This window comes from Schizophyllum commune, assembly GCF_000143185.2.
Source record: "Schizophyllum commune H4-8 unplaced genomic scaffold SCHCOscaffold_2, whole genome shotgun sequence".
NCBI classification, from domain to species: Eukaryota; Fungi; Basidiomycota; class Agaricomycetes; order Agaricales; family Schizophyllaceae; genus Schizophyllum; species Schizophyllum commune.
The window spans coordinates 1,571,435-1,597,302 of NW_026089539.1; the positions used below are offsets into that span (position 1 = coordinate 1,571,435).

A 25,868-nucleotide genomic window follows, 5' to 3' on the forward strand; every position below is an offset into this window, starting at 1 on the left:
TTTTTGGGCGTAGAAAGATAGTATTTTTAGGCCGCAAAAGTGACACAAAAGGATTCTCTTTTTGGCAACAAAAGCCCTCTCTTTTTCAGCTCTTTTTCAGTGGCAAAAAGACGTCTCAAAAGACTAGTCTGAGATCGATTACGCCTGCCTTGTTAGTACCCCCAGCGTGGGAACTTTCGAAGCAGCGGAAGGCGGGACGAGATTGCGATCCTTCTCGTTTTGGAGTGTCGTGGCGTAACAGCCATCGGCGTGGTTGGGTGAGGCCCCAAGACGTCCGTCCTGCAATGGGCGCGACACGGCTCGGGAATGAGGGATGCTTTCTACATTTTATGCCTGAAATCTGGAGCCAGCCTTCGAACGTATACCCCACATAAACCGGCCGTATAGCCCCGCCCTGTCGACGTTGGTTGAAATGTTAGCCGTACAGATGTGATGCAGCGCCAACATGGGCTTTGAGTACTTGGTACACCATTTTTGATAGCTCCCAGGCCATCTCACGGGGACTTGAGCAATATGCCATGGACCATAGCCTGAGGAACGGCGACAAGGGCAAGCCCTGTCACGTCCACCGATCGCATTTGCGCCACAGCAGCCCAAACCGGGACGGATCGCAATCTTCCTCCGCCTTCCGCTGCTTCGAAAGTTCCCACGGTGGGGGTACTAAGAAGGTAGGCGTAATCGATCTCAGACTCTCTTCACTTGTGAACGAGAGGCTGAACTGTGAGACTATCAAAAGACCGTCTTTTTCGACGTCTTTTTGGCCCCAAAAACATGCTCTTTTTCGACGCAGAATGACCATCTTTTTGAGCACCTTTTTGAGCGTCTTTTTAAGCATGTTTTTGCCCCCAAAAAAATCGCCTTGCCACTCGTGTAAAAAGGTCAAGCCAGGAATCGAACCTGGGTTACGGGAATGTTCAAGTCAGAATCCCGGGTGATAACCGCTACACTACTAGACCGTGCAGGCATTGCATTTGTTGAAGGCTATATCAGCATGTACAGATAGCTAAACGCTATTCTTGGAGACCACTCTAGGAGCCTAGAATGCATCCTTTCCGACGTCGACCATGCGGAAGCAATGCACTCGCTCACTTCAGTAGCTCACTCCATTGTCGATTCGCTCGCAGACAATACACGTCCAGACCCGGGGCCTGGATAAGAAGAGCACACCGCTGGGTATATATGGAGCTCGGACTTGAGTACGTTCAGAAAGTCCGCCCAACAGCACCCTGGACGGGTATTCGAGGATCGACATCCGCGCGGCGCCCCGCACTGCAGGAGGAAGGAAAGGAGCGCGATCGGTCCAAGCGGCCCCAAAGTGCCGGCGATCGAACTGAATGGCAAGCAGCCTTGGGGAACGTCCGCCACAGCCTTCCTTGCCTTCCACCATCATGTCTGACGGTGAGCAGACTGTCTAGGATGTTCCTTGATGGTGCTGATGACCCTGCGCAGAAAAGCCCCTCTCCGTCATTGCCTCGCTCTCGAGAGCTCTGCACCGTATCCGCTCGACGCCACCGCGTGTCATTGCGTCGCCCCGCACCCGTACGTGGTATTTCATGCATGGCCAGCTAGTGCTCACTGACGCACTGCCCCAGAACCTCGCAGAGCAGCGGTAGCACTCATCATTCGAATCGTACCCGCCCCGAATGCTACCCTTCCGCCCCCTTCCACCTCCCAGCCTACCATCACCGAATTCTTCGATCTCGACTGGGTAAAGGACCCCAATGCGAGGCCCGAGATCCTCTTTGTCCGCCGCGATAGCGCAGTTGCCGAAGTTGCGTCCCTGGATAATGGCAGGCCGCGCAATACGCGCGAAGCACATGTTGCCTTCCCGGGTGGTCGCACAGAAAAGGACGACGAAGGCGGTCTATACACCGGTATGTCCGGATTCTCACCTTGTGACCCTTTCTAACCCCCCAACCTTCCCAGCTATGCGCCAAACATGGGAAGAGATCGGCATTGACCTCGCGGAGCGCGAGTACACTTGCATTGGGCAGCTCGACGACCGTGAAATCACTACCTCCCTTGGCAAGCGCCTCCTCATGATTCTCTCCCCCTACGTCTTCCTCCAGCTCTGCCCTCAATCACCCACCGCCGACCCCGCCGAAGGCACTACCCTACACTGGACACCTCTTGCCTCTGTCGTCGCTCCGCCGAAATGGTCCTACGTGACCGTCGACGCCGCCTCGCGTATGGCGCCCAAACATTCCGTCGCCCTGCGCCTTCTCGTGCAAGTTCTCGTCGGCAGCATGCAGTTCCCCGCCATCGTCATCGAGCCCTCATCCACCGAACCCTCACCCGCACCAGTCAGCGACGTCAGCAAACTGGAGAAGGGAGCGACGCACGGTGGGCGGCGTCAGACGCTCAAGTTGTGGGGCCTGTCGCTCGGCATGACGCTCGACCTGCTATCGTACATGATACCGGCAGAGCCCGACTTGCAATCGGGTAGGCGGTCAGGCTACTCGACGCCTGCACCTCTGTCCCCGCTGCAGCTGCCCTACCGCGCCGGCGACGAGCTCAGGATAGAAGACCTTGCTCCTAGTCTCGCGAGCATCTTCCCCAAGTTCTCATACCCGGATGTCAACTTCTGGATCTGGTGCGTCTCTCCCTTATGGCTCATTCACCGTCTGCTTACGCCCGCCCCCCAGGGTCTTCGGCCGCCGCTACCGCGAAGTCGTCCGCGGCTGGGAGGCCAGCGTCCGCTCTGGCGGGTCCAACGACCGCAGGTGGGTTTGACATCCAGCCTCCTCGCCGATCAACAACTAACATCAGCTCGCCCTGCAGAATAAACTGGTCCGGCTCAGCTCTCAGTACGTACTACGCCGCGGTCCGGAAGGCGCTCGTTGTCGTGATCGTGGCGCGAGCCTTGGGCATCCTGTTTGGCCTGCTGTTTGCAGGGTGGTGGGTATTTGCATAGATGTGGATCGTTACACGCGGCAATAGTCCGCGTTGGCCGGATTTCGCGTTTCGTATATCACGTAGACGCGCGCCTGTCGTCCCTACATGCGCTTGTCATCTCTACGCGCTCGTCGTCCCCCTTCACCCTTCCGGAACATATGCACACCTTTACTAGTCACTAGCAGTTCAGACTTCGACGACCTCCATATTTTTTCTCGTCCTCTATAGCTTTTCCCCTATCACGGCTACCCACTCACTTGCTTCTCTTTGGGACTCCTCACTGTATCTCTTCCTTTGTATCTATTTGGTAGACAGGGACATGAACACGACGGTCACGAACACTTGTGAACGATGCTGAGTAGATTGTGCAGTCGAGCGCTGCGGGTACACTTGTGGTAGGTAAGGTTGGGGGACAGACCGGTCCGGACAAAGATCCATGAGGGTACACAAGTTGTATTGGGGAACAGAGCAATCCTTCAGCCCCGCTACAGTGGCAGCCCACAAACCTCGCAGTCCGAGCCTCCATGCGAATTCTCAAACGTGCAGTGGGGGCATATCCGGATTCCACCGCCAGACTGGGCCTCGGACGCGGCGATCTGATCGTACACTTCCGGAGGGATGTCCTCGTCCATGGCGTTCGAGCCCGAGCCAGAAGGCGGGTTTGTCTGTGGTCGGGAGGGTGCTGAAGGGAACAGATTAGCAAGCGAGGGAGTAAAGGAATAAGGGTCAGACGTACGTGCGTGTTCCCGAGTAAAGGTCATGAGCGTATGCCAGCCCTCGCACTGTAGGACGGGGTCTAGAAGCGCAGGCTCCTTGAGCAGTACGGGACTCGAGACGCTGCGCATCATGAGCTTGATGTCGTCCTATGTGTGTTCGTCAGTCAACGAAAGCCGGGCAAGCTCGCGAACAATATACGCACCACCGACATTAACTGCGTCGTCTCGAGGAAGGCGACGAGGTGCCAATCGCTCAGGAACTTTGCGAGCTCCTGCCGCTTGGGTGACTCGCCGATGGGTGCTTGCACGCTAGGCAGCACGTTCGGCGCGTCGAGGCGGGAGAGCGCGCCGAGCAAGCCTTCCACCGTCTGATCTTCTAATCCTGGACGGTTCTCGATGGGGAACTGGATAGACTGGAACATCGGCTCCGGGTTCTGGGGGAAGCCGTGCGTCACATTGACCAGGAGGTACTCGACGGGGAAGCAAGGCTTGGCGCTCTTCTTCACCTCGATATTGTACTCGTTCTTGTAGGAGAAGAAGACGTCGGGGATGTAGCGCGCGTGGTCGACGGAGCGATCCTCCTCCTTGACGCGTACGATACCGGGGTCCACGCTCGCCTCAATCATGTCCGCCTCCACCATCGCCACCGCTTGCTCAGACACCTGGTACGCAGACACGTCGATAGCGCCGTCCTCTGTACCCGTCAACACCGCAGTCACCAGCCGCGAGCCAAAGAACCCCGTCGGCGACGACTTCGACGGCGTCGGATTCGCCAGCTGCATCCGTGCCGCGAAAATCGCCTCCAGCGAGGACAGAAAGAACGAGCCCGGGTGCCGCCGATACTGCGTCTTCGTCCTATCTTCCTCGTCAGGTACCAGATCCGTGAACACATAGCCCACGATCGTCAGCGGCGTCGACGCGTTGGCGGACAGCTGGCGGATACGTGGCTCGTCCTCCCAAGGGAGGCCCAGGGTAAGCCCGTCCAGCTCGCCCTCCTGCGGGGGCTCGCAGATGGCCTCGACCACGGCCTTGATGCCCATGGGCACCTTGTCGTACGGCTCGTAGTGGCCGATCATCCACCCGAAGCGCTGGAGGCCGGTCTTGCGCCACGCTTGGAGGAAGCGGTCGACAATCTCCATGTTGGCAATCTCGAGGTGGTCGACCATGCGGAAGGCGGGGGATTGGAGGGTGATGGCGGAGGGCTGGCAGCCTGTGCAGATGCCTTCTGGCCAGTTGGGGTGGTTGCCCGTCGGACATGGGATCTTGACCTTGTAAGATAGAGGCTCGAGTGGGGGGAGGTGCGACGCGCTCGAGATGGAGGTCTTGGGCGTGAGCTTGCGGAGGTAGGCATGGTAGGAGAGGTGCTTGATGTTCTGATCGGCGTGGTACTTTGCGTCGAAGGGCTCGAGGGGCATGCAGTAATCACACATCCCCTTGGGGCCATGCTTGCAGAACTGCGGGTCGCGTTGGCGGGGGATTTTGCCATCCTGTGACCGCCAGTACGTATCCACGAGGTCCTCTCGAACGTTTTCCCAAGGACGGGGTGCTGTAGACGCGCTAAGCGACGCTGCTGGCGCCGAAGTGGACGGAATGGGCTGCTGCGGCGCTTCTTCTTGTGGCTGGTAGTTCACAAACACGAGGTCCCCGTGTCTGCAGGATAAGCATTAGACTGCACTCAGATCGCAACCCATCAGTATAGGACGCACTTCAGGCCGAGCTTCTCGAGTGATTTCCCCAAGAGTTTGGAGATGGGCGCCTCATTTCCGCGAGGCTGATTGGATATTGTAATCGTGTCGCGTTTGGCAGTGGGAGAGGTCTCGACTATCTGGTCTGACGCGTCAACGTAACCTGGAAGGACAGGATAATGTGGCACGCACCTTCTCGAGCAATTCAGCCACGTCTGCCTTGGGACTGAACTCGAATCGAAAGTTGCCATCTCGCGAGCGGATGCGGATGAGCTGCGAGCGATAAGCACTAGTAGTATCAGCGACAGCAGCACATACCATGATGAAGTACAAAGACAAGGAAAGTCGAGAACAATTAGTGACCAGGTCGTAGACGCGCGTCGCGATCGAGCACGTGGGCGGCGTCGCTACGTCACTGTCGCGTGTGAGAGCGTAGGCGCACGTGGCCGCGGCGAACTGGCTCGATGTGCGGAAATGGGTAAGACGATTTGTATTTTCCCAGCTCTCCCTTCAAATTCGCGACCGCCTCCTCATCGCGCTGCAATGGCTGAATATGTCGACTTGGCCGGGCTCTATGGCGAAAGGGCAAAGGGAGGGACCTTGTCCGGCTTCCATTCCGAACCGCGGGGCTTCGGTCATTTCCTACTTTGGATCAGCCTTATTGGGAGGCTATTCGGAATAGCTTATGGAATTCCAGATTCCTCGCCTCCAAGTGTAAACAAGCGTACTCAAAACGCGCCAACATGTCTTCTACACCTTCCTCTCATTATTTTCGCCCCGGAAAAGCGCCCACCGACGTCCCCAGACCGTCCTGAGCCTCGGATATAATTGGCCGACCCAATCCGGAAGCCCAACTGAGCCATTGGCAATAGCCCACTCTCGCTGTCGCAATCGCCTTCGTGGATGGCGAAACTCTGACTATCGTGCTTATTTACCTCTCATACCCGCAACTGAATGATGAGGCTTTCTTCCCACCCCCTCATGTCGTTGGCCGACCAAAAGGACGTGTTCTTACATGATCTCCAGTCCTCCCCTCCCCTCGCAGGTCTTAAGGCCGAACTGTCACACTGGGAGCATCTCATCTTCTCTTTTGACAACGATACTTCCTCGGGCGAGGCGATGAACCCATACAACAATAACAGCGGGAACAACAACCGTGGCGGCCGGCGCTCACGGCCCTCCGGCTCTGGTCAGTCTTCCAACACGGGACCTACGCCAGAGGTACGCGCTCTGTCGCCATCCCCTCCACGCCACACCACGTTAACCGTGTTCTCCTTCCCTCGCAGGAGGCCCTACTCTTAGCCCAGCTCTCTTCCAATCGCGCTTCCCCGCCACCATTCAGTGACGCTTCATATGCAGCGCTCATGCAGTCCCTCAGCCAACATAATCCCAATCCCTACGGCTCGTCGAACATGATGTCCCATAATTTCGACTCGCAGCTACCGGGCGTCGACCAGCTCATGAGCACGATCGCCGGGCCCTCCTGGAGTGCCCTGCCACCACCTATCGGCCATCATCAGCAGCAATCCCAACATCACCATCATAATCAGCCTCCTGGCCCGCCGTTATACGGCGCCCACGGTCCACAATTTTCTTCCCCATCGACGTCCTTCACGCCTACCATGTCCCCTCCATCCGGCAGTGCGGCCGCGCCCTCCGCCGGTTCCTCCTCGTCCGCCGGCTCGCCTGAGGCGCTCGACGATGCGGCGGAAGAGAAGCGACGGCGCAATACGGCAGCATCGGGTAAGCCACCTGACGCTACCCACGACACTATTGACCGCTCACGACGCTCCCTTTGCCAGCGCGCTTTCGTATCAAAAAGAAGCAAAAGACGCTAAATCTAGAGCGCTCGGTCGCTGACCTGACAGGACGTGCGGAGGAGCTTGAGAAGGAGGCGGCGGACCTCCGTAGAGAGAACGGCTGGCTCCGCGAGATTGTGACGATGAAGAGCACGCGGATGCAGCAGTTGAGGGAGGCGCACGCGGGCCCATCCACCGAGGCGAGGCGCAGCGCGGACGCGGGGCCGCCACCGTCGGGAAACGTCGTGCACATCGAGCCATATGACTCCGCCGGCGAGGAGAGCAGCTCGGGCGAGGAGGGGCGGCGGCGGAAAGGCAAGGGCAAGGCGACGAAGCCTCCAACGAAGAAATCCAGCAAATAGGCGCCGCGCTTCCCGCACGACCACCGCGCGCCTAGTTCCCGGACACCATGGTTGATATGTACGCAGGCATCGTGAACATTGTATTTTCCCCATACGCATCGTACTCACAGACTCGGTACACGATTCTCCTCGCTTTGAATGGCATCTGGCTCCGTCCGTACTCACCACCGTGTATCCATACCCCTCCGCAGTAACTTAGAAGCCCTGTTGTCTTTTTATTCAACTGTAGCACTTGATCGCTATTGTGCCTCATACCGTCACTCGAAGCTGGCCCGCAGTGCGACTTCGGTCCATCGCGCCATTCGTTCCCAGTCCCTCGCATGCAAGTTGAACTTGGTCCGAGGCATCTTATCACTATCACTCGGGCCGGGCGCCGGACGCGTTCACGATCGGCGATCGGTGATCCAGTTCAAGCATTCCCCCGCCATGCAGGAAATCGTCCTATGCGCCACCGCGGCCTCGTCCAGTTCGGCGTCTTCCAGTACAGGGCCTGGATGTATCGCACTGCATGACCTTCAGACGGGAAACTCCCTCGCCTCGTTCAAGCAGACCAATGCTCCACGAAACTCTACCGCCATCCTCGAATCTTCCGGCTCGGAGGGCGGCTTCATGCTCTCTTGCCAGCCGGACAAATCTATCCTCAATGTCTACAACTTCCAGAAAGTGTGTGTGAAGCACCCCTTCCACGCAGTGAAACTAATGCAAATCTAGGACCAACTAGCCATGAAGATTGTGCTTCCCGAGAAGCTTACATGCATAGCGCTTGACCCTCGGGGGCACTTTTGTGCGGGGGGAACGGCGCAGGGAAGATTATACCTCTGGGAGGCGAGTAACATGATATCATCCGTTCGATACATGTTTACGAACCACTTACCAGTATAGGTATCCTCAGGCATCCTATATAATGCGTGGGATGGCCACTACCGCCAAGTAACCGTATTACGGTTCACGCGCGATGGCGCAGCACTTATCTCGGGTAGCGATGACTCTGGAGTCAGCGTTTGGTCTGTTTCAAGGTGTGTTAAGTGCCTTATGCTCTGGGTATGGCCTAATTACGGCGTAGACTTGTGGACGATGATCTACAGAACGAGTTACCCCTCCCCTACACCACGCTTTCCGACCATACGCTACCCATCACTGACATTACCTGTGGTGTCGGTGTCTTCCCTCAACTCCGTGTTTTGACAGCATCGGTGGACTACAGTGTCAAGGTGAGCCGAGTTATCGGTCTATTTGCCTTAGAAATTGATCAATGGCCTTGAAGGTTTGGGACCTCGCTACAAAATCCCTTCTTACCACTTTTACCTTCCCTCAAGTCATCTCTTGTCTCGCTTGGGATGTGGCCGAGCGTTTCTTTTTCGCAGCGGCGCCGGATGGCTCCGTTCACCAAGTAAACTTATTCCGGGACGCAGACGAAAAGTTAGGTATTCCCGCCGAGGCAGTCGGTGGCGCGGGACTTAGCGACGTTATACGCATCGAAGATATCCCAGCTGAGGCGCGGAGAAAGCGGCTCATAATTGTGAGGTATGAAGTCGCAATCTGGCCCTTTGTACGTCCATCTGATTTTTGTTCCCAGCGAACCGGTCTCCGCCCTGTGTATCAGCGCGACCGGGGCACTCCTCCTAGTCGGTACTACCTCGGGCCCCGTACACGTCTACGACATTCCATCGCACCAGCTTCTACGGACGATCACGACGCACAAGGGCTTCACGGTCACGCACCTGGCGACGATGCTGAAGCCGCCGGATCTAGTCGGTCACGTCAGCCTCAGCATGAGCGCCGGCGACCCCAAGGACGTCGTCCCCGTACGGCCGGTCGCGGCCTTCCAGCGCATGCGCGACGCGAAAGCGCGCACCGCGCACGAGGTCGCGACGCTTCTGCCGCCGAGAGCAAGGGTGCGTCTGCGCTGCTACCCGTGCCCTCGGGCCCTGCTGACGCCCGGCCGCAGACGGCGGATATTGCGTACTCTGAGGACGAGATGCTGCGCGATCACGCCTTCTTTTTGCAACCCGCGCAGACGGGCAGCGGGCAGCAGGACGCCGTAACGCTGCAGGCGCGCGTGACGGACCTGGAGGGCGAGGTGGCCGCGCTGAGGGAGCAGCTGGGCAAAGCGAAGGGCGTGAACGACATGATGTGGGACAATATCGTGCAGAAAGTCGTGCGCAACCGGCAGACGGGCGCCCACGACGACGGCGAAGCGGACGAGGAGCGGAAGAGGAAGCGCGGGCGGACATGATCACTGTAACTCTCCAGGCTTCTTCAGGCTTCTAACACTGGTCGCGGGGAATTATGTCGCGCCACTGCATTGTTTTGGGGCGCAAGCACCTGCGCCATCAGCTTTTTCTGCGTCGGCCCAGTTCACGCGGGCCATGTCGTGCACATACGCGAGTACGTCCTCATCGCGCGGAATCTGACGACTGACCATTAGACCCGGTGCAAAGGAGCACGGGATTTCAATGAAGACGTGCGCGAGGAAATAAAGGAAATTACACGGTCGCTCATTCAAATGATATTACAATTCCGCTCTCTTTTGGTACCTTTACCACGCGTGCTCTGTACCGTCACCCCAGATGAACTTGCCCGTCGGACCGTTCTTGTCGAGCAGAGCCCAGGGCACCAGGATGGCCGCGCCCTCCTGGACCGACTTCGCACCTGCATGGATCGTCCCGAAGTTGTTCAGCTTCGTGGCCGTGTATCCTGGCGTGGCCGCGTTGACTGGTCGACATCGTCAGAAATCCCGAACTGCTCCTTTTCCGACGATTCACTCACCCTTGATGCCCTCCGCCTCGAGGACCTTGCCCAAGGAGATCGTGTACGAGTTCGCGGCGGCCTTGCTCGCGTTGTACGCGACGGCGATGTGCAAGGGGCACGATGGCAGCTTTGACAGGTAGTCCTGCGAGGCCATGTCCGTGCTGACGTTGAGGATGACCGGGTTCGAGCCCTTGCGCAGGAGTGGGAGGAAGGCGGTCGTCGCCTGGATCAGGCCGATCAGGTTGAGCTCGATGGCGTCGCGCACAGCGGAGATGTCAGTCGTGCGAGGGTCCTGGTCGCGGTCCCAGAAGCCATTACCTGGGGAGGGAAAATCAGCAAATTGAGGGAGGCGGTACGTGTCTGATTACCCACCGGCGTTGTTGACGAGGACATCGAGCTTGCCCTCCGCCTTCTCAATGGTCTCCTTGGCGGACGCAATGGTCTTCACATTGGTAATGTCGAGCACGACGCTCTTGACGTTGGTAACACCCTCCTTCTGGAGCGACGCACTGTGGAAATTTCAGTACCGAACGACGATGGGCGCCATTCTCACGTACAGCGCCTCCTTGGCCTTGTCCTCAGATCGGGCGGTGAGGTATACAGTGTAGCTCTTGTCTTTGGAAGCCACTTGCTTCACGATCTCGTAGCCGATACCAGTGTTCGATCCAGTGACGAGGAAGATGCGAGACATCGTTGATTGAGATGGGTGTTAAGAGGGCTGCTTGATGGGAAGTTGTGAAGCTCAGAGAATGGTGATCGTCGACGTCGCGCTCTGCTTTTATAGCCTTATAACCTCTGAGCGAGGTGAAAGACGACCCAGTAGATGTGCGAGCTCCAGGTCTTCTCTGTCCATGCCGTCGCAGCACGTACATCGCGTACGCGGAAGAGGACTCAACCATAAGGGCTCACGGAACCGATGCGTTTCCCAAGGGCTGCCGGACGACGCGCGTCTTCGCTGCACGACACACGCGTCCTATATATTCTCACAGATCCACCTATCCCATCCACTCAAGCACCGGACGATGCGCCATCGACCCACTGACTTTGATGGCTGACCCACTCGTGTCTATTCATCCTTTTATGGTAATCGCTCGGCCCGCAATCGGGCAAATTGCGAAATCTATTGATTTCCCACGGTTCATCTTTCGCCGTGCCCATGATTCCAACCCCAGACACCTCGCACCTCTCGGCCATAGATTTTGAGTCTGTATACGAGCCCGCAGGTGCGTGAGCATTGATTATGTCGTTAGCCTCTGCAGCTAATAGTAGTATACTGCTAGAGGATACTTTCCTACTTCTTGATGCTCTTGAAGCAGATGTAAGCGCTCTTCGAGATATGAAACCCACCGTGGCCCTAGAAATCGGGTAAGCGTACATAAAATTTTGCTCTATCTACGATTATTGAGGGTACCGAGGTAGGTCAGGCTCGGGCTGTGTATCGGCTTTCCTTGGCAAAATACTGCCTGGCGTGCGTACGTTCTGCTCCTCACTCCCTTTGCCATATACTAACGATTGCGTCGAAAGCTATCTTATCCGCCGACATAAACCTACACGCATGTAAATGCACTCGACAAACCGGATTCAAGAACGAGGTAAAGCGGTCGGATACGCGGGTGGCACGAAGCGCTGACGCTAGCGCAGGTTATGCTCGAACCTATCAACGCATCATTTGCATTCCCACTGCGCGCCCGCCTCAAGAACTCTGTCGACATCCTTCTCTTCAACCCACCTTATGTGCCAACAGATTCGGAGGAGGCGTACTACGCGCAGAGTGGGATGACTTTGCCCGGGTCCTGGGCAGGTGGCACCGACGGCATGCAAGTCACTGATCTCTTTCTACCTGACGTACCAGTAAGTCTCGCCAACTTCCTCCGTCAACTTACCTTCCGACTTCAACATCAGGACCTTCTGTCACCGCACGGTAGGTTCTACCTCGTAGCAGTGAAACAGAACAATATACAGGATATAGCCAGCCGAATGGGCGCCTTGGGTCTCGATTGCGAGGTACGTCGCCCTAGTTCTCGGACGTTTGTCGTCGCATTGACCAAGCGGCAGACCGTGCTCCAACGACGCGCAGGACGAGAGCACCTCTTTATCCTACGATTTACAAAACGACCTTCTACTCTTTGAAACTGCACGGCCGCTTCAAATCAGTCAAAGCATGCACGATTCGATTCGCAACGCAGGATGTGCAGATAATAAACAGGTGTGCTATATAGTACAATACTGTAGGCTGCGGCGACAGTGCAAAGGCAAAGAAGCAATGGAAAAAAAACAATTAACGGCGGTCCAGTCCATGGTCAGTGGTTGTCAGTTTGTGTGGTGTCCGCTTTTGGTAGGATATCATAGACGTGGGTACGCCTGAAGCCCTTTCATCCATCGTGCGCGAGAAATGGGTGAATAAAGTCGCGATAAGAGAAGCACAAGATGAGACGACCAAGCAAGGGAATAGGGAAAGAGGATGGACGACTGCGAGTGGGAGAGATAAAGGTAGTACATGTAAGGATTGTTCTGACAGTCGGACAGCATAATGATAAGTAAAGGCAGAGGAAGAGTTCGGTGTTTAGTCGCTGTCGTCGTTGTTGCCCTTTCGCCTTGCGTGGAAGCTGAAGCGGGAAGGGGACGAGAAGGAGGCGGTGCGTTGGGTGCCCTCGCCAGAGATGCTGGGCGACGAGCGGTTCGGCGCGAGATTGGAGTCAAACTCGAGGCGGAAGCGCATCAAGCCACCTCCCTGTTGGAGCTCGACCTGCACCTCAGCGGCAGAGAGACCTTCGGTTTTCAAGTGCCGCCATAGCTGTTGATATGTTAGCAGGTGAAGCTCAAAAGGCAACAGGGAGTACTCACGTCAATCTCGCCCTGGGCCAAGAGCTTGTCCTTGCCCAACGTCTTGTGGTCATGGATCCAGACATGCAGCTTCGACAGGCCCGGCTTCGCCGCGAAGGTGAAGTGCTCGTTCCTACGCGAAGGTTAGGATCTTGTATTGGTCACGGCATAACACGACTTACCACTCAGGGTTGGCTGTCTTCCCGACATGCTTTGTCTTCACCTCCTTGTCGCCGACGCGAATGACCGCATACGGCTTGTAGTCCTGCCCCGAGAGGTCCTTCGCGTCGATGACATGCACGCGCAAGGTGCCCATGCCCGTGTTCGTAGGCATACTCTCAACCGAACCCGGGAACGTCGTCGACCCGTTCATCGACCCGCCGTTCACCGACCCAGGGTTGATCGCCTGCGACACTTGCCCCGCAGGCAGATCCTGCGGAACAGCAGCCGCCTGCATGTTCTCGCCTTCGAACGAGTCGTCGTCCTTGCTGCCCTTGCCCTTGAACACGCCGGTGACACCATGGAACACGCCCTTGCCCGCCTGCACGGGCAAGCCGCCAAACTGGGTCATGGCGCGACCTGCCGACGAGAACGTGGAGGTGTTCTTGCGGCTCTTGACGATGATTTCGGGCTGGAACATCAAGCGGACTTGGATGGTGCCCTCCTCGCCGTGCTTATCGTGGACCAAAGGCAGAGTGCGCTCAGCAGCCTCGAAGGGCTCGAGGTCGCTCACGTTGATCTTCGCCTCGCCCAAGCTCTTCGCCTGCTCGATCTGGTTCCAGTCAAAGACCTCGACGGAGAAATCTGCAGCGACGCGGGATGGCTGTAGGACAGTCAGCAAGTGTCGGCGGTGCTTGCCTGATGGACACTTACGATCTGCACCATGAAGTTCTCGTTCCACTCCGGGTTGAGCGTCTTCTTCTTGGTCGCAGACTTGAACACCTTCTGGCCGTTGAGCGTGAACACGGCGTAAGGGTCCGACTTGCCTGCATAATATCGTCAGTAATTTATTCGAACAAAGAGGGTTTGCTACTCACCACCACGGTCGGCAGCACGAATCTTGTGGCCAGCAATCAAGTCAACGCGCAGGACACCTTGGTTATTGATGCTCTCGCGCGGCTCCAGCTTCACCGGCACCGGTACATATCGGCTCTCGATCGTCACGATTGACATCTTCTCGTCGTCCTGGTCCTTCAGCGTGAAGTCCTGCGGGCCCTCAAGCGTGGTCTGCAAGAATGCCTTCGCGTCACCCTTCCACTGGGCGATGATGTCGTCCTTGTCGCCCTCGTCTGCCTCGTTGAGACGCAGCCAGACCTGGCCGAAGTCAAGCTCCTTGACGAAGCCCTCGCCGACGTACTCCCACTGCGCGTGCGTACTCGTAGCACGTTGTGTGCTGAAGGCGGGCCAGTAGCCGTCGTCGAGCAAGACCTCCAAGCGTGCCTTCTTCTGCAAGCGACCGCCGATGACGTTGAAGACGATGATACCGGACTCTGAAGGGTGAGTGAGTCAGCAGTTCTGCGAAAGTAGTTGCGATATACTCACGGCGCTTCAGCAACTCGTCGACCGGTAGCTCGACGCCCGACTCTTCCTGTTGCGGCGGTGGCGACGACGGCGCGGTCGGGGAGGTGGGCGAAGTCGGCGACGGAGGTACATCGTTCGTCCGCGAAGTACTCTGAGTCGCGACCGAGGCGGCCGTCCTCGTCGTATCCGTCGACTTGGCATTCTTCTTATGCCGACCGGCCTGCTTGCCAACGTTAATTGTGATACCGTCCGGAATGGCCTGGTGCTCGATGTCCGAGGACGAGATTGATGAGCCGCCGTCGGACACGGTGCCGCCATCCTCGTCAGAGCCGGCGCCTCCGCCGGTCGAGACGCCCGAGCGCGACTCGAACTTGATGCCCTTGAGCTTGAGCGCGGGGATGAAGGATGCACGATAGTGCAGCTGGCCCTTGTAGTTGTTGCCCTTGTCGAGCTTAATGGGATCGGCAACGTCGCGGTCGCCCGTGGACTCGTAGGGGTACTCCTCGTTGTCCGACTCCTTTGCAAGATCTGCTACGCGGAGCTCGACGTGTCCGAGAGAGCGGTCTTTCGTAAGGTGTTGGTAATCCATGCACTCGAGCATGAGCGCCTCCCTTAGCGAGTGCACTGCAGCGCTGTCAGGCTTTAACAAGTGGAATGAAACAAGGTCAACTTACCAGGAATGTAGATGATCTGGTCCCAGACCGGGTTGAGGTTGTTGTTGATCACCTCCGTCCGGCCCTTCGTCACATTGTTCACCTGCACCCTCACATACGGATCACTCTTCCCGCCCAACGTCGCCTCCACATTCTTTACATCCGTCGCGCGGTCAATATGCAGCCGCACCGCGCCAATCGGCGGCATGTACTGGTCAGCGCCGTGCAGACTGCCCGCCATATTGAGTGGCTTCCACTCAGCAGACACGCGAATCTTGCCGCTCTTGCAGCCGCTGAGGTTAAACCAGTCGCGGCCGACCTCGTTCTTGGAATTCAGCAGGTCCTGCAGGCGGATGGACATGTAGCCAATGACGGGGTCCTTGAGGAAGTCGCGGTCGTCGATGACCTTGATTGCGATGACGGAGTTATGCTTGTCGGCGCAGAGGAATTCGTGTGCGGCCTCCCATACGGGTGCATTGGTGTGCTTGAATGGCTTCGTGGCAAAGACAGCGTTGCGGGTGTCGCCGTTGAGGAAGAGCTTCGCCATGGGGTTGATATCGCCGGAGAGCGACTTCGACTTGTCCAACGACTTGGCCTGGTGGATCGTGAGACGGACAATGCCAACCTCTGCGAGACTTGTGAGCAACGTCTTAAGTTTGACACAATTAGCGCTTACTCGTGTCAGTGACATCCTCGTCCTGACCCTCTTCGGGCTTGATGACAGGGAAGAACGAAAGGTCGAAGCGCATCTCGCCACGATCCTTGCCGTCCTTAAGAATCGGCACGGAAAGACCCTCAAGCGTCGCATCCTCCTGCAACTTCGCCAGCTCGAAGCTCGCGTCGCCCATATGACTGTGCTTCCGGTGGTCATTGTAGTCGTAGAGGCTGAGCGTAAGCTGGTCGGCCAACGAGTTGACCAAAATGAACTTCGTCTCCATCCATGTCGGATTGTACCTTCATAGTGCAAAATTAGCACTTTAGCGCGAGATATAGACACGAAGACGTACGTAGAGCGCTTATATTTGGTGCGTGCCAATTCAGCGCGTTGGCTGATTGAGATGGAGACGAAGGGGTCGGGCGTCCCGCCACCAATCTTGCTCGTCTTGATCCCCCTTGCGCTCTCAATGGTAACCTGGAGCACCCCGATGGCCGTGTCGAGCGGTGCGCCGGATAGCAACTGCTCCAAGTTCAGCGTGAAGACGTTCGGGTCGTACATCATAGGGCCCAAGGTCGCGTGAGTCATATCGCGAATGAACGACGAAAGACCGGGAATCTGGAACATGTCATCAGCATGCCAAGCTACCAAGACGTAGGTGACGCGTCGCCTACGTTAGCGATGTCCATGCCAAAGGTCTCGCCTCCGATGGGCTTGAGGACGTAGTCGATAGTCGGCTTCTCCAAGAAGCATAGGTCGACGATTTGGACGTGCGGAAAGTTCGACATGAGCTTCATACGGATGCGCATATGACCAGCGAAGGTAATGTCTTCGACGAGGATGGGCATGCCAGCGGTTGCGAGACCTTTGCCGACGCGGATTGTCAGGACGATCTTCGGGTTCACCTTGCCTTGCAGCTGGCGCTTCGTAAGGTCTTCAACATCATTTGGCGTGAACGAGAATTGCCAGTCCATCATGATGATGTCGTCCTCTGTTCGAGGGAAAGTCCGAACCGCCTCGATACGCGGTGCCTTGTTTCCCAGGGTGAACTGGCTGAGGCGCAGCGAGTCAAGGAATGCAGGCGTGTTGCTGGAGAGGATTTGGTCTACGCTGGACACGATCGTTTGCGAGAGGACGGGCTCGTAGATGAGCCAGAAGCGGTCGAGGAAGTTGTTGATCCAGTCGGCAGTCTCGTGCTCTGAACCAAGACGCGTCTTGGTGAGCTCGCGCTGGATGTCGTCGCGTGCCCTGCGACGTGTGCGGCGGATGGAGGTGGTGTAGTACGTGCAGCATACGGATAGCAAGATGAGCTGCCAGCCCAATCCAAAGCCGAATCGCGCGAAGAAGTGCGCAGCAAAGACGGCCTGACGACACCGATTAGCACGCGTCTGCCGTGCGTTGTGCGCCACTCACGAAGATGATGATAGCAGCGTTGTGGAACCATTCGCCGTAGTACTGCTCAGAGACGAGCTCTGCAAGAGCGGACTTGTCGCGCTGGGTCTCGTCCTCGGGGTCAACCTCGTCGATGTGCGACATCTGACGCCAGCCGACGATGTACCAGTCTGGTATTTCTGGCGCAGGCCCGCTTGGCATGTCGCCTGGCGGCTTGGGTGTGTCTGCCTCTTCTGGGTCGACGACTGTCGCCTCCTTGTCGGAATCATGGTCCTCAATCTTGATAGTCGGCACGATCTTGGAGGCACCGGCGCCAGTGTCGATGGACACTTCTGAGGCGGCGCGTGAGCGGGGCCGAGGTGCAGGCGCGCGCGATGACCCACCTTTGACGCCCTCGTCCTTGTTCTCGTCCTTGACGCTCTTCAGCTTGTCCCTTGCCTTGCCTGCGTCTGAGCCCTTCTCGGCCGGGGACGCGTCTGCGTCGAATGTGTGGACGGGGACATTGCCGGCTTTGGCGTCGCGCAGCGGGTCTACGCCCGGCGGGACAGCGTCGGTGGCCATGTCTGCGTGTGGAGATGGTGGTTTGGGATAAGATACAGGGCAAGCGAATGTGGGGCGGGTTGGACGAGCGGTGCGGACAAAAAGTTCGATTCCGGAAGTCAAAGAGGACAACCGACGAGCGTGATGTCACCACCTCAGGTTCAGGGGCCGTACCGAGCGGTCCGGTCCGCCGAGCACAGCCTTCCGCCCAAATGCGCTCCGCGGCGGCTGCGAATGACGACCAGCAGATGCTTGTCCTGTCCGCACCCTCGCTCACGACGTCAGTCTGCATGCCATCGGCCTCGACCTCAACATTATGCGCGTTAGAATCATCAACGATATGTAAATTCCACGTCCTTAGAGCTCTGCCCAGCCACTATCCCCGCCGTCGTCCCCGCTCAGAAGCGCGAGAACAAACACAATAGCGCTCGCCCCCAACCGCATGCCCAGGCCCCGGTACAGCTGACCCAGGCCCGTGTGCTTCGTCCAGTGGTCCTTCTCCTCCGAATCCTCCTCCACAACCTCGCGCTCCTTCCCCTTCAATGACGATCTTCTTCTGTTCTGCCGCGAAACGGGCAGTGGTAGGTCGGAGCGCTCCTCCGTGAGGATGTGCCAGAACGTGTCGACGACTCCAGCGTACGGCTGCGGGCGCAGCTCGACGCACCCGCGTATTGGGCGCGCCGTACCCCGAACTTGCACCTGCAAGCGACGGCGGATAGTTTCGAACGGCAGGGTGACCAGCAGCCCGAGGCAAGAACCTGCGAGCTCGGCCGCTCCCCAGGCGACGGGGTGCGAATCTTGCGAGATGCGTGCGCCAACGTAACGCACAAGGAGACCCGGCATCGCCAAGCTGACGAGCGGGCGAAGGGTGCAGTCAATGAGAGTGGGGATGAGAAGTTGGGGGTGGAAGTATATACTATGCCATCCGCCCTCTTCGCGGAGGATTTGCGAAAGAGCGTCGATGGGTCCGGTGTAGGACCGATAGTGGGGGGACGCCGACTGGACAATCAGGCGCGTGCGCACGAGGTCGAGGGGCGAGAGGAGGAAGCCCGTCAAGAGGTGCGATGTGATGGGAAGTATGAGTGGCTGTTGCTGGAATGGAGAGAGGGACGGGGCAAACAAGGCCTGCAGCATGCTGTGTATGACAGGCTGCAGGGTGGACGAGACAACCTCGCTCGCACATGAAGTCAACAACCCTGGCATGGATAATTCAGCAGCAGCATTCACCGCCACACGACTCGCTTACCCTTCCATAAGGACAGCCATCCTTCAAGACGGAAGCGCCCAACGCGCTTAATCATACCCCAGACACCGTCCGCACTTCCGACTGGGATAATATACTCCGGCCGTCCATCCTGTAGGACACCGTGTCGCGGAGGAGAGCCCTCGTCGTGCACAGGTGCATGATGTCGCCCGGGGTGTGCTGAGTTCGGATCGGCAAAGTAGGATTCCTCGTCATTCTCATCGCTGAGCTACAAGCCAAAAGTTCTGTTAGCATATATGTTCCACAGATGTACTGACTATACACACACCTCTGATGACTCTTCCTCTTCCTCTTCCAATGGAGGCACATGCTCTAGCTCTCCAGCATCCCTTGGCACCCATTGCACCTGCAGCAGCAGCTTGCCCACCTCCCAAGGCATTGCAATCGCCGTACTCGTATACTGCAGTACCGCTGACGCCACCAGCGCCTTGAACAAATCCGTCGCATTGATCCCCGTCGGCTCAGACAGGTCCAGCGATGGCGAAAGGTCGAAGATCGAGTTGTGCGCCGCCCGGTGCGTCCAGGGCGCAGGCGGCGGCGGAGGGACAGAGGAGACAGGCGGCGCAGGCGCATTCGTGCCGTTCTGCGGCTGGAATGCCCATGCTGCGCCGCCGTCGATATATAAGTCTCGCAGCGACGTTGGCGCGCTCATCGTTCGCGACAACACGCGCGTCACTGCGGCTGGCGCCCGGGGCCTTCCCGGCACTCCCGGGCGCGTGGCGACCGGCAAACCCCGTCCAGGCACGGCGCACCAACGGCGCACTCTGCCCTTTCATGGTCTATGTCGTAGTGTAGTGGTTATCACTCGGGATTCTGACGCGTTCCCTTCGATTCCTGGCTTGACCTTGTAATGTGGAGTTCTTTTTTGCGATTGCGTCCCAAGTAGATGATTCACACACCAGTACGAGGGCTTACATGCACTTACACGGTGTTACCGGGGATGCGAGAATTATTAGGGTGTTTCACGTTCAGCTTCGGGTCGTTTTTCGAGCCTTTTTCGAGCCTTTTTGGCAGTCCTTCTTCTAGGGCATTCTTCGTCAGCGTGACAGCTTACTAATAGGCTATAAGCAAAGGATGGCGAAAACGGCCTAAAAAACGACCGAAAAGGGCGCAGAAAGCGCTTGCGAGCCTTTTCTGCGCCTTTTTTGGTCCTTTTTCGAGTCTTTTTCCGCATCCCCGTCTTTGTCAGCCATGTGACGCCTTGTGACATGCCGAAAACGCGTTCGAAAAAGAGCTCAGAAAAGGACTCGAAAAAAGGCGGGCGACCTGAACGTGAAACACCCTAATACACCAAGCAACAGGGAAGAGCGAAGAACCTGCAATCCAAATCGAAACAAACCAAGACTACTGTACAGCCCTGCTGCTCAAACTCACACCTACAAAAATCCTCTAACTATCCTGGGTGCTGAACAAGCAGCAGATAGCAGACGGGGACCGACTTCTGTAAGATGACAGCGTCTGGAGAGCCGTTCACTCGACGTCTTCTTCTCCAAGGCTACCTTCCTTGTCTCAGCCGCCATGGTCGCGAGCATCTTCCTCGTCCTCTCGGGGAGCATGCACGGCGGGATCTCCGCATGCGGGAGGTCATCCCACGTGCCACATCGCCGGCTACGGCGTTGCTGACGCTCAAGCAGCTCTGCTTGTCGTTGGTACTCGCGACGCTCGGCCTGGCAGTACCCGCGTCTCGCCGCTTCACGTCGTTCTTGGAACCTGAGCCTCCTGTTTTCGGCGGGCGGAGCAAGGAGAGGATTGTCCTTGCGCGGCGGGAGACTTTGCGAGACAGGCGTGTCTGCTGTAGTGTAGTTGCGCTTGATGATCTCGTCCATGATAGGCGCTTGCGGAGGTGGGATGGATTCGTGGGCTGAGAGGCGTTGGGGACAGTGGGCTGTAGAGGTTTCACCGCCGCTGGAAGTCGCGTACTGAGCAGCCAGTGAAGCCTCTAGTCGCTGGATGAAACCTAACGTGGGCGCCTGCGTCGGCCGCGGGGGTGGTGGTGGTGGATGTAGAGGCGGGGGTACGAAGGGCTGGAATCTTCGCGCGAACTGATTCACCACAAAGCTGAAGGCAGGGGGCTTGTAGTAGATGTGCGAGTCAGGTGTTGTGTCCATCGCGTCGTCGTCGATATCGCTGTGTTTAGCGAAGGCCTTGAAGTCAGCCACAGCCCGGGTGCTCTGAGCAAGGCTCATGAGTACTGTAGCATGCAGTGCATAAAAGAATGCACACATACCGACAACCCGAACGCGCTGGCCGAAGAAGGGAAGGCGGTGGTAGTGGTGTTGCTGGCGAGCGTGGTGCCATTCGTCGCGAAAGCGCTCTTGCGGATTCCGAACGCACTTGTCGTGTTGCTCTGGAACTCTATGAGCTGATGTTCAACGGCGTAAGATGTCAATAGTCAAACCTTCATGCCAAATGCGGAGGCATCAGTGGCGAAGGCTGACTTGATGGTCGAATTCGAGTTCGTTGCGAAGGTGCTAGTCGACGACGAAGCGAAGGCACTAGTAGACGTCGAAGGGGCGGAGCTAGACGTGGTAGCTGGAGAGTTTGCGTTGGAGTTGAAAGCAGAGAAAGCTGAGGCGACGTTCGAGGTCGTGGGATGGAAGGCACTTGTGCTTGCAGACGCAGGAGAGGATGCACTTGTACTGGTACCCGAGACCGCGCTGGTTTGAGCTGGCGGGAAGGCACTGACTACGGGTGGGCGCGGTACGTCGGGATTGACCATGAATGCACTGATAGGGACGGAGGACGGTGGTGCTGAGGCGCTAAAGGCCAATTGAGGAGCGTTCACAGGCTGCGTGAGGGAGAAGGGTAGGGCAGCTGGGGCAGTATCCTCATTCATGGAAGAGGCCAGAGGGTCATCGCGTATCTACAAGGCCGTCAGCTACGCCACTCCCGCCACAACGTGAGTACACTCACGGCAATCACTTCGGGAGGAGGCTGACTGGTGGCATTGGCTCGCGTACGAGGGCCCCGTCTCCGAGTACCAAGGGACACGGAGTTGGGGCCCGTGGCAGGTTCGAGTGGCGCGGTGGTGGGGAAGTCGACGTCGAAGATGTGTCTGCGCGAGCCGGAGCTCTCTTTGGGAATGCGATCGCTAGTGTCTATGCTATCAAGGAAGGCATCCGCGGCGGCATGCCTAGCATCGTGATCGACAGGTCCGCTCGCCGGACGCCGCAGCCCAAAGGCGTCCAGGGAGGACGTGAAGGTCTTGTTGGCGAGGGCGAACGCAGGGGAGGCATGGATCGACATGGTTGGGTGATGAGGGTGGTGGATTGTCTTTGGTTGAAAGGCGCTTGTGCTCGAGATTGTGCTGGGATGTATTGGGTGAAAGAAAGGACATACTGCTCAAAGCACGGCCCTCATATACTGCCCGCATTTGGGGAACAATTGCACATTGGTCGGCAGGTCAGCGCACGATCACGGCCCAATATGGTGCTTCGGCAGCCGCAGGCAGGACCAGCGCTGATAATAAGAGTACCCTTCTATTCAATAAGTAGGAGAACGGGGGTCGATTCGTCTGCTTGAAAGGCCTGATGAGGCTATGACATTGATGCTCGCCATGAGGTAGGTAGTGTTTATGACCCGGACAGATAGACCACCGCGTCTATGTCGTGTTGGAAGACAGCATTTCCTGTTGGAGGGCATTGAGCGCTTGAGTCGCTGCTATACAGGAGGTAGTGCATCGATGAGGAAGGGAGAAAGATGCAGGACACTGGTGAGCGCGAGCAGCATGATCAAGCGCAGATCCCGAATCTGGTCCACGTGCGCTCGGGGATTACCGAATCGGCGCCCACAACGTTTGACGCGACGATTAAGAGGGCTATAGCGGTGTAGGGCCGTGGTCTTTACGAGTTTTGATAGTCAGATGAGAGAGGGAGATATAAGTGAGTATGTACTGCACAGTAGTACACAAAACGTGATCATGGTAGCGCTGCAACGACAGCAAGTACCTACACAGTAGGTGATTGTGGCACGAGAGGATGTGTGGTGATGATATTCCCTGTATATATCCAAAACCCCTTCATTCCTGATGATAGTAAAATCCTTATGATGTCGCAAGAGGAAGAGCCCAGGACAAGGCAGAGCGCAGACGGGAGCCCCACCCGGAAGCGAGCTCGCAGTCGCTAGGACCGTCTGAGCCGCCCTCCGAGCTCAAGCTCACACTGCCCACGCTTTCGTCCGATGTCGTGCTGCTCGCAGCAGAGCTCTCCTCGTCGTCTTCGTCCTCGCACCATGTTCCAGGTAGAGATGTTTCGCCCATCTCCTCGGCCGCGGCAGCCGCCTTCTTCGCCGCTCGCCGCGCCTCCTTCTCCACGCGCTTCTTCTCCCTTCGCCGCTGCTCCTCGAAGTACATGAACGCCGGGACGGGGAAGGCAGCCATCCTGCGTTCTTCTGCTTCCTCGGCCTCGCGCGCCTTAAGCTCCCGCTTGCGTTGCTTGCGAAGGGCCTCCTTCTCTGCGGCTCGCTCGATTCGCCTGAGCTCGCGCTCTTCCTCCTTACGGCGCGCACGCTCCGCCTCCTTGCGTGCCCTCCTCTTGTCGTCTTCGATCGTGAGTCGTCTTTCTTCCTCCTGTTGAATTTGAGATGAGTGGGTACGCTGCAGACGAGAATATACGTACAAAGATCTTCCGCGACGTCTCGCTCCACATCCAGGCATTCGAGCCCTCAGTCTTCAACGGACTGGATGGTCCTTCCGAACGCTGGCTCCTCGGCGAGCCGAGCGAACTGGATACAGCACCACCACGGCTGCTCGACAGTAGAGAGCTCGACGACCGCTGCGCCAAGGTCGGGACCGTTCGCGTCGAATGACGCTGAACGAGCTTCTGCACGAGACATGACTGCGGCTGGGTGGGAGGAAGCGAGACCGAGTGGCCGAGAGGTCGTACGACGGCCGTCGAGCGCGACATTGATGCCGCGGGCTGGGATGCGGACAGGACAGGTGCATGCGCGGCAGCGACGGCGTCGTCGAAGGCCTTGAGCGCACTGTAGGCGTTGGCGTGACACATCAAGGACTCTTGCATAAAGTCGCGCGGGGGTTGTTGGGGCGGCGCTGATACCGGCGACGCCGACATCATGCTGAAGTTCGTCGAGATACGCTGCAGGCTCGGTCCCGCGTGCGATGTCTGTGTTGCAGACGACGTGGGCTAGGTGCGACGATGATCAGCGCATGCACACGATAATCTACAAGGAACACATACCTGCAGGCTGGACACGGTGAGGCTCGTGTTGATGTTGTTCACGGGGTTCATGGTGCTGTTCCCGCTCTGCCCGGTGCTAGCGGGCTGAGACGGGGCGCTACGACGCATGCCAAAGGCATCAGCGGAGCTGGCGAACGCACTCGTGAACGCGTTTGGGGCAGGGGATTGGGCGGCCGACTGTGTCGTCGGTGCCGATGGCGAAGGAGTCGCTTGCGTCGCCTGGTTGTTCGCGCCGAACCACTGACTCGAGGGGGTGGGAGTGGGAGCCGCATGAGGCTGCGCTCCCGAGAATGCACCGAAGCCGCTGTTGGTGCTGCCAAATGGATTGGGCGCAGACGAGGTGCGGGTGAAGGGAGAGGGCGTAGAGGAGCTCTGCGACGATGGAGTGGTGGTTCCGAAGCCACTGCTGTTCTGGAAGAGAGTGGACGTGGTCGCATGCCTAGTGAAGCTTGAGGTAGAAGGCGCGGGAGCGGACATGGATGATTGGCGCGAGACGGGCTCGGGACCAGACATGTCCATGTCGTTACTCTTGATGCGCTTGCTCTCAGAAGTCTCCTCGAGAGGACCGTCCTGCGAGCTTCGCTTGCCCGTTAGTGGCGGGCTCTGTGTGCGACCATAGCCGATGGGGAATCGCCCGGGAAGGCCAGAAGATCGTGAGGTGCTCGCGGACGTCGAAGTCGATGCCATCGGGGGCGCATCCATGGCGTTACTCTGGGTCCCAGAGCCCGACGGCTCGTTCGCGCCACCGTTGTCCTCGGGCTCGGTAGCCACATCTTCCTCAGTGCTCTCATCCGAGGTTTCTTCATCGTCCTTCTCCTCCCCTTCTTTTGCGGGATCGTAGTCATCGTCGGTGTCGCTGTCATCACTCTCACCAACAAGGACAAGTTTCTGCTCCGGGTCCTTCATGATGAGCGGCTTGCTATGCTCGCGCTTGCCCGTGATCCTGTTAGCAGGAGTGGAGGGTTGGGGCTGGTATTGCTTAGCGATGGGCGACGACTGGAGCCCGCCGGCGAGGGGGGAGGAGTTGAGCTTCGCCTGGTTGCCACGGCTGGGAGCAGGTGGTCAGCAGACTGTACCACCACTAACCCCCAACTGGCACTTACCCAGTGGCGGCAGACGATGATGAGGACTTGGAGGGGGGTGTAACAGGTAGCGCCGAGGATATGTGCGTTCTGCTCATCTTCTGGTAGAGCGATTCGACCTGCTGGAATTCGCACTCGTCGCTGTACATTGCAGAGGACCGTCAGCGCGAACACATGGAAGCGTGCAGGTGGGGGTACATACGCCTGATTACCGATATACGCCAGCGATGCGCCCTTCTTCGGTGCGGGTGGCGGGGTCGCCAGGGATAGGCGCTGGGGCGTGCAGGCGGCTAGCATGGCTACTGCGTTAGGGATACACGTGCCCGGGTAGAGACTGAGAGGATGCGCTTCAGTGCGAAGGCAATCGGGAGATCAACCAGAGTGGCAGGGCAGGGATCCCTGCGCGCGATATGATACGCGGACGCGATGGTGGGGGGAAGAAACAAGAATCGGGACACGCGCGCCGCGCTATTATGTATAGCACGCGCTGTGGCCAACCATTCATTGATTGCTCGACAAATGGGGCATGCGATGT

General features: G+C 57.9%; 11 protein-coding genes and 1 non-coding gene across 12 annotated transcripts; 4 read left to right on the forward strand and 8 right to left on the reverse strand.

The window, feature by feature from the left end:
• Positions 1-876: 876 nt before the first annotated feature.
• Positions 877-956, reverse strand: SCHCODRAFT_t42. Its single transcript has one exon. It is a non-coding gene; the product is annotated as a tRNA-Gln (tRNA).
• Positions 957-1,388: 432 nt separating this feature from the next.
• SCHCODRAFT_02696554 (uncharacterized protein) lies at positions 1,389-2,914 on the forward strand (the record flags this gene model as incomplete). Its single annotated transcript, XM_003038723.2, has 6 exons — positions 1,389-1,398; positions 1,450-1,539; positions 1,593-1,874; positions 1,927-2,593; positions 2,646-2,723; positions 2,782-2,914. 6 exons carry the CDS (start codon positions 1,389-1,391, stop codon positions 2,912-2,914), a joined length of 1,260 nt encoding a protein of 419 aa, XP_003038769.1.
• A 466-nt stretch (positions 2,915-3,380) lies between these two features.
• SCHCODRAFT_02565421 (polyubiquitin-tagged protein recognition complex, Npl4 component) lies at positions 3,381-5,631 on the reverse strand (the record flags this gene model as incomplete). The annotated part of the gene is made up of 6 exons (XM_003037397.2): positions 5,615-5,631; positions 5,489-5,569; positions 5,318-5,436; positions 3,815-5,261; positions 3,632-3,758; positions 3,381-3,577 (listed from the first exon to the last, which is right to left on the reverse strand). Exons 1-6 carry the CDS (start codon positions 5,615-5,617, stop codon positions 3,381-3,383), a joined length of 1,974 nt encoding a protein of 657 aa, XP_003037443.1. The 5' UTR covers positions 5,618-5,631.
• Positions 5,632-6,120: 489 nt separating this feature from the next.
• On the forward strand, positions 6,121-7,717 carry SCHCODRAFT_02610649 (uncharacterized protein). Its single transcript, XM_003038722.3, has 3 exons — positions 6,121-6,517; positions 6,583-7,039; positions 7,099-7,717. Exons 1-3 carry the CDS (start codon positions 6,278-6,280, stop codon positions 7,455-7,457), a joined length of 1,056 nt encoding a protein of 351 aa, XP_003038768.1. The 5' UTR covers positions 6,121-6,277; the 3' UTR covers positions 7,458-7,717.
• Positions 7,718-7,883: 166 nt separating this feature from the next.
• On the forward strand, positions 7,884-9,693 carry SCHCODRAFT_01209114 (WD40 repeat-like protein; the record flags this gene model as incomplete). The annotated part of the gene is made up of 7 exons (XM_003038721.1): positions 7,884-8,120; positions 8,169-8,282; positions 8,340-8,473; positions 8,521-8,668; positions 8,722-8,981; positions 9,034-9,352; positions 9,406-9,693. 7 exons carry the CDS (start codon positions 7,884-7,886, stop codon positions 9,691-9,693), a joined length of 1,500 nt encoding a protein of 499 aa, XP_003038767.1.
• Positions 9,694-9,914: 221 nt separating this feature from the next.
• SCHCODRAFT_02610653 (NAD(P)-binding protein) lies at positions 9,915-10,984 on the reverse strand. Its single transcript, XM_003037396.2, has 4 exons — positions 10,766-10,984; positions 10,581-10,717; positions 10,227-10,526; positions 9,915-10,172 (listed from the first exon to the last, which is right to left on the reverse strand). Exons 1-4 carry the CDS (start codon positions 10,897-10,899, stop codon positions 9,997-9,999), a joined length of 747 nt encoding a protein of 248 aa, XP_003037442.1. The 5' UTR covers positions 10,900-10,984; the 3' UTR covers positions 9,915-9,996.
• Positions 10,985-11,363: 379 nt separating this feature from the next.
• Positions 11,364-12,496, forward strand: SCHCODRAFT_02610655 (putative methylase; the record flags this gene model as incomplete). The annotated part of the gene is made up of 7 exons (XM_050344437.1): positions 11,364-11,431; positions 11,489-11,573; positions 11,628-11,680; positions 11,733-11,800; positions 11,850-12,059; positions 12,111-12,212; positions 12,264-12,496. Coding segments are annotated over 7 exons (661 nt in total), but the record flags the coding sequence as incomplete, so codon positions are not given.
• On the reverse strand, positions 12,359-17,925 carry SCHCODRAFT_02610658 (tricalbin). The gene is made up of 12 exons (XM_003037395.2): positions 17,636-17,925; positions 17,274-17,584; positions 16,535-17,224; positions 16,213-16,478; positions 15,882-16,159; positions 15,227-15,832; positions 14,574-15,176; positions 14,069-14,521; positions 13,905-14,017; positions 13,214-13,854; positions 13,053-13,164; positions 12,359-13,002 (listed from the first exon to the last, which is right to left on the reverse strand). The coding sequence occupies exons 1-12, from the start codon at positions 17,811-17,813 to the stop codon at positions 12,772-12,774; spliced, it is 4,482 nt and encodes a 1,493-aa protein (XP_003037441.1). The 5' UTR covers positions 17,814-17,925; the 3' UTR covers positions 12,359-12,771.
• Positions 17,926-18,071: 146 nt separating this feature from the next.
• Positions 18,072-19,718, reverse strand: SCHCODRAFT_02610660 (mitochondrial carrier). The gene is made up of 3 exons (XM_003037394.2): positions 19,325-19,718; positions 19,039-19,264; positions 18,072-18,988 (listed from the first exon to the last, which is right to left on the reverse strand). The coding sequence occupies exons 1-3, from the start codon at positions 19,706-19,708 to the stop codon at positions 18,150-18,152; spliced, it is 1,449 nt and encodes a 482-aa protein (XP_003037440.1). The 5' UTR covers positions 19,709-19,718; the 3' UTR covers positions 18,072-18,149.
• A 543-nt stretch (positions 19,719-20,261) lies between these two features.
• On the reverse strand, positions 20,262-22,769 carry SCHCODRAFT_02684211 (uncharacterized protein). Its single transcript, XM_003037393.3, has 4 exons — positions 21,970-22,769; positions 21,455-21,919; positions 21,284-21,403; positions 20,262-21,227 (listed from the first exon to the last, which is right to left on the reverse strand). Exons 1-4 carry the CDS (start codon positions 22,300-22,302, stop codon positions 20,433-20,435), a joined length of 1,713 nt encoding a protein of 570 aa, XP_003037439.1. The 5' UTR covers positions 22,303-22,769; the 3' UTR covers positions 20,262-20,432.
• On the reverse strand, positions 22,531-22,762 carry SCHCODRAFT_02610667 (uncharacterized protein). The gene has a single exon (XM_050344438.1). It carries the CDS (start codon positions 22,696-22,698, stop codon positions 22,540-22,542), a length of 159 nt encoding a protein of 52 aa, XP_050202196.1. The 5' UTR covers positions 22,699-22,762; the 3' UTR covers positions 22,531-22,539.
• A 118-nt stretch (positions 22,770-22,887) lies between the features above and the next one.
• Positions 22,888-25,755, reverse strand: SCHCODRAFT_02610669 (uncharacterized protein). The gene is made up of 5 exons (XM_003037392.3): positions 25,536-25,755; positions 25,355-25,474; positions 24,252-25,299; positions 23,673-24,197; positions 22,888-23,623 (listed from the first exon to the last, which is right to left on the reverse strand). Exons 1-5 carry the CDS (start codon positions 25,628-25,630, stop codon positions 23,099-23,101), a joined length of 2,313 nt encoding a protein of 770 aa, XP_003037438.1. The 5' UTR covers positions 25,631-25,755; the 3' UTR covers positions 22,888-23,098.
• Between the last annotated feature and the right edge of the window lie 113 nt (positions 25,756-25,868).

What these genes read in the sequence shown, in the direction of transcription:
- SCHCODRAFT_02610649 (XM_003038722.3), top strand. Translation starts at nt 6,278, where the DNA reads ATGTCGTTGGCCGACCAAAAGGACGTGTTCTTACATGATCTCCAGTCC. An exon ending in ACACGGGACCTACGCCAGAG is followed by an intron (nt 6,518 to 6,582) that starts GTACGCGCTCTG and finishes CTTCCCTCGCAG; the next exon opens with GAGGCCCTACTCTTAGCCCA. An exon ending in GCGCAATACGGCAGCATCGG is followed by an intron (nt 7,040 to 7,098) that starts GTAAGCCACCTG and finishes TCCCTTTGCCAG; the next exon opens with CGCGCTTTCGTATCAAAAAG.
- SCHCODRAFT_02610653 (XM_003037396.2), bottom strand. Translation starts at nt 10,899, where the DNA reads ATGTCTCGCATCTTCCTCGTCACTGGATCGAACACTGGTATCGGCTAC. An exon ending in GACAAGGCCAAGGAGGCGCT is followed by an intron (nt 10,718 to 10,765) that starts GTACGTGAGAAT and finishes AAATTTCCACAG; the next exon opens with TGCGTCGCTCCAGAAGGAGG. An exon ending in TGTCCTCGTCAACAACGCCG is followed by an intron (nt 10,527 to 10,580) that starts GTGGGTAATCAG and finishes TTCCCTCCCCAG; the next exon opens with GTAATGGCTTCTGGGACCGC.
- SCHCODRAFT_02610658 (XM_003037395.2), bottom strand. Translation starts at nt 17,813, where the DNA reads ATGGCCACCGACGCTGTCCCGCCGGGCGTAGACCCGCTGCGCGACGCC. An exon ending in CGACGAGTTGCTGAAGCGCC is followed by an intron (nt 14,522 to 14,573) that starts GTGAGTATATCG and finishes CTCACCCTTCAG; the next exon opens with AGTCCGGTATCATCGTCTTC. An exon ending in AAGACAGCCAACCCTGAGTG is followed by an intron (nt 13,165 to 13,213) that starts GTAAGTCGTGTT and finishes ACCTTCGCGTAG; the next exon opens with GAACGAGCACTTCACCTTCG.
- SCHCODRAFT_02610660 (XM_003037394.2), bottom strand. Translation starts at nt 19,708, where the DNA reads ATGAGCGCGCCAACGTCGCTGCGAGACTTATATATCGACGGCGGCGCA. An exon ending in AAGAGGAAGAGTCATCAGAG is followed by an intron (nt 19,265 to 19,324) that starts GTGTGTGTATAG and finishes TTTGGCTTGTAG; the next exon opens with CTCAGCGATGAGAATGACGA. An exon ending in ATGGCTGTCCTTATGGAAGG is followed by an intron (nt 18,989 to 19,038) that starts GTAAGCGAGTCG and finishes TATCCATGCCAG; the next exon opens with GGTTGTTGACTTCATGTGCG.
- SCHCODRAFT_02684211 (XM_003037393.3), bottom strand. Translation starts at nt 22,302, where the DNA reads ATGTCGATCCATGCCTCCCCTGCGTTCGCCCTCGCCAACAAGACCTTC. An exon ending in CTCCTCCCGAAGTGATTGCC is followed by an intron (nt 21,920 to 21,969) that starts GTGAGTGTACTC and finishes ACGGCCTTGTAG; the next exon opens with ATACGCGATGACCCTCTGGC. An exon ending in CCAGCGCGTTCGGGTTGTCG is followed by an intron (nt 21,228 to 21,283) that starts GTATGTGTGCAT and finishes AGCCTTGCTCAG; the next exon opens with AGCACCCGGGCTGTGGCTGA.
- SCHCODRAFT_02610667 (XM_050344438.1), bottom strand. Translation starts at nt 22,698, where the DNA reads ATGCCCTCCAACAGGAAATGCTGTCTTCCAACACGACATAGACGCGGT.
- SCHCODRAFT_02610669 (XM_003037392.3), bottom strand. Translation starts at nt 25,630, where the DNA reads ATGCTAGCCGCCTGCACGCCCCAGCGCCTATCCCTGGCGACCCCGCCA. An exon ending in GCGTATATCGGTAATCAGGC is followed by an intron (nt 25,475 to 25,535) that starts GTATGTACCCCC and finishes TGCAATGTACAG; the next exon opens with CGACGAGTGCGAATTCCAGC. An exon ending in TCATCGTCTGCCGCCACTGG is followed by an intron (nt 25,300 to 25,354) that starts GTAAGTGCCAGT and finishes ACCTGCTCCCAG; the next exon opens with CCGTGGCAACCAGGCGAAGC.